The following is a 16,040-nucleotide window of genomic DNA, read 5'->3' as shown; positions in this document are numbered from 1 at the left end:
AGGACCATTAAAACGCGCAAATTAGTCAACCTAAAATATTACTGGACTTCAGAAAGTTGTGAAATATTAGATATCATGCCAAATCTGGAGTCATGTGAATATGCCTCACCATCATGAGTTAGGACGATCACTGCTAGTTTCACTTCAGCAGAACCAACCACATCATCAGACAGCACCTTTTTTTCTGGACTTTCTGGAAATGTTATTTTCCAGACCCAGCACAGGAGGCCAGCATGTACCCCTGTTATCACACTGTCCACGTAACTCCCTTGCCCCACGCATTCCATTTCATAATGGCATGCAAGGGGTAACGCTTATCTTCTTTAAAAGACAGGCTGAAAAGAGAACTGAGAAAACAACCACAGACACAGAACAGTGCCAAGAACGCAGTCTTATTGGAGTAAAGAGGAGAAAATCCTCCCGAGCACACCACACCTCCCTCTCTTAGTCAGCCTGGCTGTAACTCACAACTATCTCTTCAGGGAACAGGCGAGGCTGGATCTCAGCAAACTGCCCCACCTTGTTGGAATGAGTGCAGGTCTGCATAATCTCATTTGGCAAACACTCAGAGATGGCTCCAGAGATTGTTGTTCCCACCGACACATGTGCAGAAACGCAATGTATGACAAAACACCGCTGGAATTCCCCACCCAAAAAAATGTGACTTTTGGGTTTGAATTTATCATATTCACAAGATAGACTGATATTCACCACTGCCACATGCTCTGCATGTAAACACTGGGGTAATTTACAGATACAAATATACTTAATACTGAATACAAACATTCTACATGTAGTTTTTATGTCAAATTTTCACCTGCGATCATGCGAGAAGGAGGAGCCCCTGTCGTAACGCCTGTGTGAAATCTGACAGTGCTTTGAACAAACTACAGAGGGCCATGACAGTGTTACTGATACTTCATCTATTTTAACACACGCATAATTAAATCACAGCCACATCTCACTGGACTATTCTCACTGGCTCACTGAAGCTTTTCCTAAAGAGAGACTGTCTCTAGTCCACATCACAAAGAACAGACTGCTCTCTGTAATATGTAACTTAAAGCCATAAACTGTAATCAAATCACCCAAAACAATACTTTGGAAGAGACGGCACCGGCTGACAATTGCAGTAAGAGGATGTTCCTCAGAGTATGAAGTACTTTTAAGCACATGACACTGTGCAAGCGCAACAATAGAGCTGTCATCACGTACCCTACCTAAGACCTCCCACATTTTAGAAAAAGGTGGAAACCCAGATGCAAGGGTAATGACACTACATGCGCAGAGTTTAGGGTAAGATAGGGAGTAGGCCAGCTGGCACATGTGCAAACAAACCTTCAACGAAGTTTGGCCACGTCTTCTCCTCTGGCTCCTCCAGTGAGTGGTCCCAGTCTTCATCAGGTGAGGCTCCCTGCACCTTGACCCCCGCCGCCCCTGACAAAAGCGCCCGCTCTATGGCGATGGCTTCCAGAACATCCAGGTCCAGTTCCTCTCCTTCCGCCTCATGTTGCACAGGTGGAGGAGGTGACTGCTCCCCAGTTGCCTGAGGACTAATAAGTTGTTTCACCTCAACTATTTCCTCCACTACTACAATCTTCCTCTTCATGGCGGCCTCGTCTGTGTCAGTGTTTACAGAGTCACAGGTGTCCCCCAGGTGAGGCTGGTCAGGCTGTGCTGCTGCGGGTGTGGCAGTGGCAGAGGGTGTGTCCTTCTCCAAGTCCCTCTTCTTCTCTTCCTCCTGCTCCGAGGCCTTGGAAACAGAGAGCTTTTTCTCTGTGCTGCGCTCTGCTGCCTGACTGGCCGAATGTTGTGCAACTTTGGGAGGCTCCTCTTGCTTGGCTAGGGGGCTGGCCTGTGCCTGAGCTACAGCTGCCTCTGCTGTTACCACTGGTGCTGCTGACGCTAATTCTCCGGCTGCGTGTGCTTCCCTCGCAGTGGAGGATGTTTTTGGTTTCGGAACCTCCCGCTTGATTTTTTTCGCACAGAGCGGTGCTGGCTCCACCTCCCCTTTGTCTGTTGGGGCCTCAGAGAGCACAGCTGCTGCCTGCCCAGTTTCCTCAATGCACATTCTTTCAGGAGTCATCTTTGGAGGAACACTCGGTTCAGAGGCCGTGACAGGGCTGTCCCTGGGCAATGATGTAATGTTAGTGGACGGTAATGTTTCTGCCTCAGGCGTAAAGACAGGCTTTGTGTTTATAGTGTCTGAGGCTGGTGTCTGAACCTGCTTTCTCCCTTTCCCTTTCTTCCGACCCTTTGAAGATCCCTCTGCAGTTTTCTCTGCGCTTACGGGGGATTTAGTCTCAACAATGAGCTTCTCAGGTTCTGTCAAAGGTGTGAGGATTTTCTCTTCAGGTTTAGGGCTTGCTTGTTTAATTTCCACTTGAGTTATTTTCTGCACCGTTACTGTTTCCACTTCAGTGACTGTGATTTCCTCAGATTTCAATGGCTCCATGTGGGGCAGTTTAGCCTGTAACTGGTCCTTGGAGCCTACTGGTCCCTGTGTCTTTTTGCTGACTGCGCTGTCCACAACCCTCTCTTTTACTTGTGCAATGTTCGGAAGCTCCACCGGGGGCACTGCTGGGATTTGATCCAAAGGCAGTGATGCTGCTTCAGAAATACTCTGTTTGGCAGTTTGTTTAAGAACTTCCATTACTGGCTTTTCATTACTTTGTTGAGGGACTTCCTTAATCTTCACTCCATCAACATTTTTTTCCACTCGAGTCTTTCTTTCCACCAGAGGTGATGCCCCATAACTCTCCTTGCTCGTGCACACAGTCAGCGACTCTGAGGTCATCACTGGTGTGGGTTGGAGGGTATTTTCAGCCTCCTCCTTACGGGGCTTATCCGTCAAGATTTTTTCCTCCTCCAACTTTGAGTCAAGTTGTTCCTCAGCTTTGATAGTCTTGGACATCTCACTTGGAGATTTCTTTTTCTTTTTCTTTGATTTAGATCTTCCCTCAACCAAGTCTTTGGTTTCAGTAATCGCCTCTGTGGTGGCACCATTTTGACTCTGCTGAGCTGAAGATGAGTCTTTTTTTGCTAACGAGGGGCCCTGTACTTGGACTCTAGGGGCCTCACCTGGCACTAGTTGTTCCTCTTTCTCCACAGGAGGGAGCACCTTTACATCTGTCTTATCTTGTTTTGTAATCACCTTCATTTCAGGAGCTTTCCCTTGGGTGGGTTTTGTGTATTCAGCACTAGTGACAGGTGCTGAGAGAGTTGTTGTACTGAGAGTAGTTTTAACTTCAAGTATCGAGGACTCAGACAGCATAGCAGCTTTCTGGGGCACTTCATCATTTTTGGGCTTTGCTGAGAGATTCACTGAGGTCACTTTAACATCCACAGCCTCCTGAGTCACTTTAACTTTAGAGATCTCCTTTACTGCAGCATCGGGCAACACAGGCTCGCTGGTGGTGCTGTCAGGGGGGGGTTTGGTGGTGTCCTGAGTGGCAGTTAGCTTGGCAGTTTTCTTGGCCCGGCTAGGATCTATTTTAGATTCAACCGGGGTCTTCACTTCTGCAGGTTTTACTGATTCATCATTCGCCTTTGTTTTCTTCAGCTTCTCTTCCTTGACATCCTTTTTGACAGGTGTTATGATGACAGCGGTGGCGGTTTCAGTGTCAGTATGGGGTTCAGAGGATTCCAGAGCAGTGTTAGCCACCTGGACCTTCACTTTATCAGTCGCCGCTTCGGCTTTAGCCATGACCTCTGCAGATTCAACTGGAACCTTGATCACCCTTTCTGTCTTCTCTTTCTTGACATCTTTTTTGACAGGTGCTGTGCTGAGAGGGGTGGCGGTGGCAGAGTCAGTATGGGGCTTGGAGGATTCCGAAGCAGCCACTGTGATAACCGCTTGGGCTTTCACTCTTTCAGTTGCTGCTTCTGGTTTAGCCTTGACCTCTGCAGATTTAACTGGATCTTTGATCACCCTTTCTGTCTTCTCTTCCTTGACGTCTTTATTGACAGGTGTCGTGATGACAGGGGCAGTACTGACAGTGTCAGTAAGGAGTTTAGAGGGTTCCTGAGCAGCAGCCACTGTAATAACTGCTTGGGGCTTTACTTTATCAATTGCTGTTTCCAGTTTAGGCTTGCCCACTGCAGGTTTCACTGGATCCAAGATCACCTTTTCTGCTTTCTCTCCCTTGACATCTTTATTGACAGGTGCTGTGTTGACAGGGGAAGCAGCAACTGTGCCAGAGAGGGGTTTGGAGATTTCCTGAGCAGCAGCCATTGTAATTAATGTTTGGGGCTTAACTTCATCAGCTGTTTTTTCAGACACAGCCTTAATCTCTGCAGGTTTAACCGGATCCACAGTCACTTTTTTTGTCCTCCCTTCCTTGACATCTTTATTCAAAGACGTTGTGAGGACAGCGGCAGCAGTGACAGTGTCACTCAGGGGTTTGGAGGTTACCTGAGCAGCAGTAGTTGTAATAACTGTTTGGGGCTTTACATCATCGGTTACCATTTCAGATGTGGCTTTGGCCTTTGCAGATTTAACTGGATCCGCAATTGCTTTTGTCGTCTTCTCCTCTTTGACCTTTTTCTCAGGAAGTGTTGTGATTTCTAAATGGCTTGATACCATTCTACCGGACTTAATGGAGGTTGTTTCATCTTCGATCTTAAGCTTCTCTTTGTTTGTTTTGGAAGCAGAGGGTTCGGCTAGAATCTTTGATGTTGCAGCACCTGTAGCTTCAGCAGCCACAGTTAATGGTAGGGCTTTTTCGGAGGATGCTGATGTCAGAGTGGTCTGCAAGATTTCCTGTTTCAAAGCTGCTCTCTGAACCTGGACAGATGGAGCCTTTTCCTTTTGGACTTCGTACACTTTTCTCTCCTGTGACACTGTAACTGACCTCTCGCTTCTCACATCACGCTGCTGGTGAGAGATTGTTTTCACCCTGCCCTCCTCCATCACAGCTGTTTCACTTCTGAAGCTGTTCCCCTTTCTAAACAGAGGCTGAGGCTGGTCCTCTACTTCCCATGATGCTTTTGGCCTGACTGGTTCTGCAGCCAGTGGACGACCCCTAAACCTGGGGGTCCTATCAGAGTAGGTTTCCCTCTCTCTTTCTCGGGTACCCATCATCTTATGGCGGTAACCTTGACGCTCGGCCACAGCCTCTTGGCTTTCTGCTTCACCTCTGCGTCCTGGCTTAGGAACGTATGATGTAGGACCTTCCACAGATTGGACCCGTGCAGCCCGATGGGCAATGGCCAAGGTGGCAGCTGGCTTCCTAACCCTCTGAAGGGAGGCAGGAACAATTTCAGCGGGGAGGTGGAGGTAGTCACGCAGGTAAACAATGCCCTCGTTGGTCAGGTACCAGTAGAAATGTCTCCAGGCGAATGTCTCCTTAACAAAGCCCCTCGATTTAAGAGACCCCATGGCACGGATCACTTGTAGGTTGCTCACACTTTCTACCTCAGGGTGTTTGGTCTGAGGCCTCTTGTCCTTCTTGGCCACTATGACACCATCTCGAAACAGGACTTCATAGATGGCCCTTAGGTCCCGCAAGGGCATCAGCATTCCAGCAACCATTGTGCCTTTTGTCAGTAAACTTTCTCAAAGCAAAACTGAAAATAACAACATGAAAGGAAGATAAATAAGATAACCTCACGCCTCTTTGTGTGAGAATCCAGTGGCACAGAACCAGCTGTCACGTGCTCCTTAATTCAATCAGAAAGAATACAAGAAGAAATCCATGTAATCTTTTTCTCTTACTTTTTTTCCCTCTTGTTCTTGCCGATCCTTTGGATATCGTGAAGAAAAGGAATACTCCTCTGTGAAATCGGACTTAAAAAAAAGTTAAAAGCGCGCTGTCCCCCTGCATTCAGCGTGGCTGGGAATGAACAGTCTCCGTTCTGCCGAAATGGCAATGACAGAATGGAAGAGAGGGAGTGTGTGTGAGAGAGTGTGTGAGAGAGAGGGAGTGAGGCACACGTCTCACTTGGGCTCCTCCTACCTTGTCTCTCTATTGCTTAGAAAAAAACAGGCATGGAAAAAAATTCTCACTTAAGTAAATAGTGCAGCAGGAAGTAGGAAGAAAAAGTGTCTGCAATAAACTGATTGAAAGAAATAACGAGTGAGGTCAAGTTAATGGAGCAACAGACCTCTGTAGTGTAGTGTTTGAGCACATGTTCTGGAGCTCTGTGACTTTTACGGAGACACCCAACCCACACACAAGCGCACACACCTCCTATACACACACTGCGACTGGCTGACACACACCCTATGGCGTGTCACACACACCGGCAGAGATTAGTTCGGAAGAAAGAGAGTCGACCAGTTGGCATACATCTATGCTGCCTGGGAGCAACTCGCTGGGCATCAATGTAGGTTACCGAGTATAAGGTGTCTGGTTTTACACATTTCCCTGATCAGGTATCACTGAGGAGCTTTTACTCCACACACAAGGTGTGGTTCTCAGTTCTCTTGTCACAGTCTTTAAACATGTAAACTAAAGGCTGGCGACATTGTATAAAGATTTTAGAGACAGGTAGTTTGATATGACTCATGCTGTCAAGCAGAGTTATTATTAAGGTCATTTCTATTCATATCTGTGTTTGTTTGGAGGGTCACTAAGCCACCAAGTGAAGGAAACTACATAGGCTAATCAGTATTTCCCATAGTGGCTCATTAATGTGATGCAACACACTGTAAAGCAGCATGGAGTTGTGCCGCTGCTTTAAGCGGCTAACATTAGTGCCCCATGCCTTGAATTAGCTGAGAACCAAGGATCTGTCTTGCACGACTATATAAAGAGCTGCGCATTATAGCTAACCTTTTCAGCACTCCCAGGAACATGATATCAGGTTTCTTTGCCTAGATCACTGCTCTCTTCCGTACATCTGTCTCCCGCTCGTCTCTCTGTGTCAGTGAGAGTGTCCTGTCATTGCCAGTGTCCAGTGAAAGCTGGAGGAGCAGGGGGACGTGTTCACTCATCCTGCTGAATAGTAAAAGGACACACAGAGGAGTAGAGCGAGCAGACGGTACCGCGCTGGAACACAGTGATCCGGTTGCGAAATTATAGCAGCGGTGAAATGATGCATTTTCCCCCCGCTGTTTGAAACCACACACAGCATTACACATCCAAACACTGGCGGGAAAACTGTTTTCATTTGATTTGCCATGGCAACAGGCAAACGAAGTGAGCCAGTACTGAGTAAGCCAAATATCCGCTTTCAGGGACACAGAGGAGCAGCAGGCCATAAATCTGTTGTCCTGGACAGCTGGACTACAGTGTCATTTGTCAGACCACTGTGAGCAAAGACACTGATGGGATCTGAGGCAAACTATTAGCACATCGTCGGGCTCTCGTTAGCAATCAAGAAAATTGTCTGAGGGCAAATTTATAGTCTTGCAGACAGCGTGTGCTTAGAACCACAGACAAACATTAAATGTCAACACATTAAAAACAACACATAAATATAAAATCAAATAAGTCATTCACTGATAGCAGACAGAGTCTGTGACAATAGTGTAATGAGGAAGCTAATAGTCTCGTGAAAATTATTCCTGGCACACAACAGTTCATAGACATCTATCTAGTCAGACTACTCTACAGATGTTGATGCCTCAGGTCATGAACGTACTCCACCTGTAGCAGATAAGCTCTCAATCAACCCTTATGATTTCACTTTGTCTTTTGTGGTGCATGCAAAGTTAATCATTCAATCTGAAACCTGGGTGGGGTTTTCACTGGAGTGTCAAATGAATTATCAGGTTCACTGTACAAGAAAGGCATTCCTTTGTCTTATGAAACAAATGTTTTATTACTGACATGCTGCAGTTTGCCTGCCATGTGAGGAGAGGGGGTGGCGGCTGGCTTGTATGTGTGTAAATCTGCAAGCTTGAGCTTAAGTGTATTTAAAGTCGTGAAAACATGAAGTGGTTTCTTAAGCTTTTTATTACTTGTCCATATTTTATGGTGCACTGCTGAATGTCTAGCTGGCAGTTCAGAGGTCATGCATAACAACACATAAGGAACAAACTCAAGCAGAAAATAGCATTAATTTCCAAAACCATACGGATCAACTGCAATGACATGCCAGGCAACTATGTGTTAAACATCGAGCCTACAGCCAGCTCATTTGGGGTAATCTGCATCACCATGCATGGTACCATGCTCTCTTGGCCGCATGTCGGTGTGATTTCATGCACTGTTTATGCACAAAGTGTTCAGTGAACTTCAAACTTCCCACAGTGACCCTTTATTTGGCTTGAGGCCCAGTCCCCTCAGCCATCCAAATATCTAATATGCCAGCTTCAGCAGAAATACTGTATCACCAGGCATGATAAACCTCATCAGTGGTGTGCTGCTGCTGCTGCTGGTTTTCACAGTGACTTGGTGTTACAATAGCCGTGTGAATGTTTGAGGTGGTATTAGCACTTAATAAATGATCACAAATAGACTCTCTAAAGGGGAATGGGGCTTAATTTTATGCTTGTATTAATGGCGCCTAATTTTATTCAGTCTATAAACAGAGATCGCAGCAGCAGACGGACACAAATGGAGGCCTGATGTGATTGATTGAAGCAGATAAAGGAATAATACGACTCTGAGGAAGAGTGCCTGAATAGTTTCCTGGTTAGGAGTCAGTGTTTCAGACCTCCACAAGTTCTCAGAATAGACTTGTCACCACCAATTCATGGCGGCTGGCCACTGGCCCACCGTAAAGGCCTGCTGCTGCGCGCTGTTGGTCCTGCACATGTGCCCTCCATTCTGATATCAGATCCCAGCCACTCCAACCACTTCCTGGGAAGGTAAAAGGTCAGCAGAGCCTCTTTACCCGCTAGCACAAGTTCTTACATTTCAAGAAGTTAAGGTGATGTTGAAACTAAAGGCAGATGTCTGAACATGTCAGAAGGATGGGTCCTCTTTGTATCAGGGAGCTTAATGCATGATTATCAAGCCATTAGATGGCTGAACTGAGCAGCAGGGGCAAATACAGTAAGTCTGTTCCATCTGTCAGCTGCATAATCATTTTAAGCACAGACTGTGAAGGAATACATGGTGGATAAAACAGGCACAGAAAGGACCTATGACGAATCATGCTGCAATGTCTGAGGGCTCCCGTCTTATCTGGACGATAAGCCTATTTTCACACGAGGAGTTTGATTCCTGGCAAGGTACAGTAAGGACAGTGACCCCCTCAGGGACAGCTGCCCCCCCGCCCAACAGAGCCGACGCATGTTGGAGCACAAACACCTCCAAAGTTAGACATAGTTGTGAGCAGCTCTATATGGAGGCAGGAGTTGTCACAACAGTAATTATAGGCTTTCCTTGTGGAAAAATTGATAAATTAGTTGATGCTTTCAAATCTTATAAAGTGATTAACTGACACCGTGAATAACAATATCTATCTAAAGAAAGGCTTCAAACAGGATTCACATTTTGTGTTGTTGTTTTCAATTCAAAAAATCATCATCATACATAAATTGTTAGTGATACCACAAATTTGCAAGCACTGGTCTAGAGGAGTAAAGACAGCAGTAAAGTCACATGCTGAGGCACCTTTTCTAGAGGTGATATAATTCAAGAAAACATACTTGTCATTCTTGAACCACATGTGAAAAGTAACTGTTGACAGTTTATCTTAACTGCAGTGGTAAAACACATTTATGCTTTTTCAGCCATGTTAGCAACACACTAGACTGACAATCTGTTTGGCCAACATCTTTTGGTTCCAAGTGAAATATCTCAAGAACAGTTGGGAAGGATTTTGTACAAATCCAGAGGATGAAACCAACCAACTGGTCTGATCCCCTGGCAGATCACTTTATATGTCCTCTTCTGTCCATAAATTCAGAGTGGATTCCTTTTATCCTGAAACCTCAATTTCTCCACAACCATATCACGTATAATTGACAGTGACTTTTGTGGTAAACTGCTGAATAGGTAACTTTAGCCAGCAAAATTAGTGATGATGACAGGGCAAGCAATGCAGCAGCTGAGTAGTGATACATGTACTTCATGTCAAGTTTGAGGGCCTCACAAAATGATTCTGAGACCTGCAGGCTGCTTCAACAAATGTGCCAAGTGTACGTAATTCCTCTGAAAATATTTGAAGAATGGATTTTTTAAAAGTATTTTTAACCAAGTATTGTTTTCTAGGCAGTCTTCTTTCCTGCCTTTGTTTGGCATGGCAGTAAATCCTGACAGGTTAATCTCAACTTGTTGAGCAGTGGATCAGTGCGACACCATAGACTTTTAAATGTGGTTACAGTTTTAAAGGGTCAAATACAAAAGATCTTTCACATTCCTCTCATATTTGAAAATCATTTTCACACATTATCAAACCTTTAAGTTGTCCAGGGTCTAAAGATATACAGTCCTCTGGTGAAAAGCCTCTGGAACAGGTTTGTGACTTGTGGCTATATATAAACTTGACTTGTTGACTTGACAATTATAACATGCTGCAGACTGCATGTGAGGCCTTAATCCCGCCCTCACCCCATTCTACCCCTTTGACAACCTTGTCTGATATTTGTGTGTGACAACATGAACAACTGTGTCAATTAGAGCTTCCACAGCTGGAGAAAGTAGACTCTGAAATGTAAGAAGGATGAAGCTGCAAGGATTAAACCCCTGGCACTGACTGGTCCCTGGTCACTCTGGTTGTAACTGGGTTGTTCTACTGGCTTCATAGACTGACAATGTGAAGGGAAGTGTGTGTCGCATGCGTAGCGATCAAAAAGTTCTCTACAGTATATACAGTCTCACCAAACATAAACCCACAGAAGTATGTTGAACCACAGATTGGATTCAGACAAAGGGGCACAGTGTGCTAGGAGCTGGTGAGAATGGAAGCAGACTGAGAGGTGTCTTTGGCATTCCTCACGCTGCTGCAAAAATAAATAATCAACTGTTCTCGGACAGCTGAGGTAAAAAACAAGACGCAAATTACGGTGGAAGGGGAGAAATTCTTTGTTCTGTTCAGAGCCGAGGGGGAAGAACAATAGACAAAGTAATGCTCTGAAATCTATCAAGACACTATAGAAACTGTTCCTGTTGCTTTGCCAAACCAAACTTTTCTTGCCCCATAAATATCTCTGTAGTTACGCAAGGCTTGTTAAAAGCAACTGGGGAGCTGGATCACTTTGTTTCACAAATTAAAGTGTGTGTAACTGTGTAAAAGTGAAAGAAAATTTCAGCAAAGAGCACATTTTGTGGGAAAGCTTAAGCTGGGAAATATAAAACTGTACTGACATCGCAAGTAGAATAGCCTACTGTGCAAGCAGAGGAAAAAATGCCAATGCTTGGCTTTTGTTTCTCCAATATACACATGAATGCACATGGAAAGTCCATAAACTGATGTGTGCTTGAGGTAAAAACTGACGGGCCTTGCTTATGTTCTCCGCTCCACGAGTCACGGATCACACTGACTTCTCCTTTTCCAGAGTGGAAAGAAATGAAGTCACAGATTATGCCTCCCTTCACCCTCCTCACTGTCCAAAAATAAGCAGGAGCACCCAAAAAGACTGCCAAGTCCCTTTCATTCTGACTTACTCTCTCTCCAACAAGCTGTCTGTCATGTGGCAGGGTCTCCATGAGTCCAACCTTACAACGCCCCCTGCAGCCTCTCTGACTTGGAAAGAAGCCCACCCAAGAGGGGGTAAAAGAGGGCTGGCTGAAAGCAGGAGCGATAATGTGACAGATTTACCATGTCATGGATAATGATGGACAATTTTCCCTTTGAGCGATGCAGAGAATGCCAAAGTATACCTTGCTCCCACGTTTCACATCCATTATCCAGCACTTTGGGAAAGGGGTAAATATCATGTATATTCCCCCTGCAGTCAAAAAAGCAGAATATGTTCCCTGCCTCTCTGACTAGAGTAATAGAAATCAGGTCTTGGTGGTAAGTTCTGAAAACATCCAGAGACAAAAACGCTTTGTGTTGTAAACAAGTTCCAGCAGTGAGATCCGGACAGAAAATTTAAACCAGCCCTCGACTCTCTTGCTCTCTCTCTCCTCTGGGAGCTGTGCGCCAGCTCCACTCAACAGCAGCCAGGGATCTGAATCAGCATGCAAGTGTTACACCACTCGGGTGCAAGAAAAGTGCTTAACTATTGCTGCATGAGACGGATCCGTGATTTGCTCAAGTGCCAAGTCAACTCTCCTGATTCCATAACGTGAAAACTGAGTTGGTGTCTGCATGTGGCCACACCTCTTCTTCATGACACAAACTTTCATCCGACCAATGCTGACAACCATTCCCTCACTGTGTTGTGCCTCCTCTTTGGGTTTTGCTCCATATTCAATCCCTTACCTTTCTTCGGGCTGAGCCAGAACCGATCACCAAGAGGATCTCCTGCGTCCATGCTGCTCTGAACTGACATTTCATACAAAGGCCTCGGTCGCTCCAACAAAACCCGAAACCTTCTTACTGCCCTCACCACCCAGTCGAAACCACACTGCTACTCCTGCTTTTTACCCCAGTGGGACCCACTGCCCATCCAGCAGAACAACAAGGCAAGCAAAATGGGTCTAAAAGAGAGAAGGAACGGGAGGGGAGGGTGTTTGTGAGAAAAGAACAAGGGAATCTTTTCATCTCCGGCCCATAAACGCAGAGGAACATCTACACCATAAATCTGAGGGCCTTGCCAGGCTGGACACATCCTCTCTGCTGCCCTGGATACCCTGTCCCATGTCGCATACATCTGACAGCGCCCACGCTTTATTTCAGTAAACGACTAGTTCTGAGAGACACACTGGTTGCCTTGTTCGAGAAACCCTGCAAATTTCAACCCCAGAGATTAAGAAGGGGTGGACACAGGGACACAAGATACAGTAGAGAAAGACAGGAAAGGAACTATGGGCCAGTCTGCAAAAGGAACAACCAAGGCATCCAATGAAAACCCAAAACAACTCTGGCTTTTTCTCTTGCATACTTATTCCTTGGTTTATGGGGAGCAATTAAGCTTTTTGTAAGTCGTTAAAGAATAGCAAGTTAATCTTAGATCGGGAGGCATGTATCAGCGAGCCAAAACACTCCCACAAAGTAGAGCTCCAACGAAAATGTATTTTTCAGTGTGCAACCTGTGTGATCACATTTCGAAAGCTGTGAGATCGCAAGTGACAACTAACACTGTTTAGTTTCTTATCAGTTCTGGCTTATCTCCAGTGAGTGCAGTTGACCCTGAAGGGTAAAAACAGAGAGATCAAGTTAAGACTCAGCTGGAGCACTTTGCTCAGACTAATATGTGGGGTGCTGAACCTGCCAGAATATAATCCCCCTTTCAATCAGTTTTGATGGTTATGTCAAAATTACACCAGGGCCGCTCCCTTGATCCTTGACTACAAGAGTGTTAACATACATGACAAGATAATCAAGTGAGGATTTTCACCACACAATCCTTGGTTCACACACGCCAGTGTCTTAAAGGATAGGTTCACATTTTTAAGCTGTGACTAGTGGCTCTATAGGTCACTGTGCCGGTTAGTCGGACAACAAAAGGTTTTTTTTCCCCTCCCTCTGGCTGTCAGTATCCACCCTGCAGGGCTGATATTGACATGGAGGTCAAGTTTGTGCGTGAAGGTGTGTTTTTCTGTCCATGCAAACTGGCTAAATGAAGGGGATGGCAATCGGAAGAGGCTTATCGCAAGAACGTGCACAACCTGCAAATGGATTGACAGACATGATTTTGAAAGGTCGATCATGAGTCATGGGACAGCTGATTAACCCCTTAAGCCAACTGACCTGAAGGGGTTGTGGCAATGAGAGTGACATGTCTCAAAAAGGTGCTTAACTCCTAAACAAGTTCATCAACATGAGCTAACTTTGTAGAAAGGAATACACACAAACACCAACATTTTGACCAAAGTCCCCTTATATAACTCATGAACCTGTTGCATAGACATTAGTGGGAGCCATCATTAGACTAAGCTCATCATTAAACCGACCACAACTTTCTGTCTATGAGGTTGAAATGTGCCATGGAGCTCAAGTATGGGTTTGTGCATTTCAGTTTAGACCGCTTGGATTCCTGCACATACCTTGTTTGCCGCTTGTTTCTTTCTTTGTAAAAGAAAACTGTCTCTTAACCAAGGCACATAAAAAAGTCTGAGAGATAGAAATCAAAATGTTGTACCAAAAGACTGTATATCAGGTATAACTTCACATAATGACTTGAAAGCTGAGCTGTCTAAGTTGATGATGTAAAGTCCTATATTGATTTCCTAATTTATATCCACTCGTAAAAAGAAGCCTGCATCTTTCCAGCCAACCTAAAATCCCAAACCTGCCACCATAGCTGAAGGCTCAGCTTGCCTTTTGTATCCCCTACGAAAAAAAGTTGAATCGGATGTGTGGAACTATAGATTCCAAACTAAAGAATGACAGGAACATGCCCACTATTTCTTTAAACAGTGCTTTATCTATGCATGGGGACCTTAAAATGTACGATCATTTTAATCTTTAGGATTGTGTGATTGAGATTTTTGTATCGTCCCATGTACACCTCACACTTTGGAAATTGCGCTTGGAGGGCGTCTTATTTTCACGTCCAGGAAAAAAAACCTCTTTCAATGTACATACAGGCGTATCGTATTGATAACTGTGTACCCTTTAATTGGAGTGAAACGAAATTATGCTTAATTATAAGCTGACCCTCACAAAATGGAGGTGCAGCCTGGTTGGTGAGGAGGGTATAAAATGGCTGAAGGGAGCACGAGGCCAGGCAGTGCCAACAGAGACCAGCCTGTTTGCCCCACACAGATACCGACCAATGCTACGAGTTCATTCTCTCTTTTAAACTGAGTTTGAATAAAGAAAAAAAAACAGCTTAGTGAACAAAAAAACAATGTCCCAAACAAAATTACAAAGTCACATTTAAGGGATTAAAAAAAAAAAATAAAACGTTGAATATTTGCATGATGAGTCAGTGTCTGCAAACCACACATGGGTGTGGCCATGCTGGGCCCTGTTACTGTAGCAACACAACCCACAGGTTAGGCAAATACTATGTGCCGTCCACGGATGAGGTCCCGGGGAACGTGGGACGACCGCCGCTGCTGCCATGGGCAACCAGCTATCAAACAGCAAAACCTGACACAGGATCCGGACTCCTTCCTGCCTTCCTGACTGGCTGTCGCGAAGTGCGGATTTGCATTGTAACCTGAAGAGGCTCTGCTTTATTTTTAGATAGGCATCCTGACAATCAACCTTTAATAGCATGCAAAACACGATACAGGTGTGTCCTTCACAAGCATACGTACAGTAATGCTGGTACTAACGCACACAGACACACAGAGAGGTGATTTACTATCCTCACTCCCATAAAACTCTGTCCATCTGGAGGGAATGAATCAGTTGCATTCTTTCTTTCCTCAGAACAGAGAGAAAAAAATGACTGCAGGAGCAGCTTGGTTCACAAAAGACAGACTTGCAGTAAATGTACTTGGTGTGTTAGTAGAGTAAAAAGACCTATTCTCCCACAGCTTCGGAGTCCAGTTTCAGACAGCGGTGACTCATCATCATTATTATCTCTGTAACTTTCATGGACTGACTCTCAATGAGCCGAGCCACCCACAAGAGGGCTCTTGTAACTCAATTATGTAGGAAAGAATGACAACAGCCATGGCAGTGAGGAAAAATTTGACATTCTGAAGTCGTGCTGCTGCTCTTTTGAATCTATGTCTAAAAAGATGAGATATTATCTCTGCAAGAGAGCATTGAGATTCCACCTCAAAAACTCCCATGTGGAGCTGAGGGGCGTTCAGATGCAGGAGAGCAAGACTGCATTTTACTTCCTGAAATCCTGTCATTCCATTGCCAATGGGCGAGGACAGAGAGCAACGCCCCAGCAGCATAACAGACAGGTACGTTGTCAATCAGATCCAAAGAGCCTCCATGATAACTGTCTGCAGAAATAACACTTGATATATGCTGTCTCTTGCAGTTGCGCCCCTCATGAACTTCAGGAATGCTCTGGCAGTTTGAATCACAGCCCCTCTGCAGAGTATAATTACTGGAGGGAAAAAAAAATGCCACAACATATACCTAACATGTTCTTTCATGCAGTGTAGTGACGGAAGTATGCA

At 45.1% G+C, this 16,040-nt stretch overlaps 1 protein-coding gene across 10 annotated transcripts in view; it reads right to left on the bottom strand.

Moving 5' to 3' along the window:
* LOC119006805 (plectin-like) overlaps positions 1 to 16,040 on the bottom strand; it is a 135,804-nt gene that overhangs the window by 59,645 nt on the left and 60,119 nt on the right. For 7 of the 10 annotated variants that reach the window (XM_037075895.1, XM_037075896.1, XM_037075898.1 and 4 more), the window contains exon 1: positions 1,339 to 5,849. The exons of the other annotated variants lie outside the window; for them this stretch is intronic. In XM_037075895.1, coding sequence (XP_036931790.1) covers positions 1,339 to 5,533 — 4,195 coding nt within the window. In that variant the 5' untranslated portion in view covers positions 5,534 to 5,849. Of the gene's footprint in view, positions 1 to 1,338; positions 5,850 to 16,040 lie in introns of those variants that run through there. 10 annotated transcript variants of the gene reach the window in all.

Source organism: Acanthopagrus latus, chromosome 17 (genome assembly GCF_904848185.1).
Source record: "Acanthopagrus latus isolate v.2019 chromosome 17, fAcaLat1.1, whole genome shotgun sequence".
Classification (NCBI taxonomy): domain Eukaryota; kingdom Metazoa; phylum Chordata; class Actinopteri; order Spariformes; family Sparidae; genus Acanthopagrus; species Acanthopagrus latus.
This window is presented reverse-complemented; position numbering and strand designations above follow the sequence as displayed.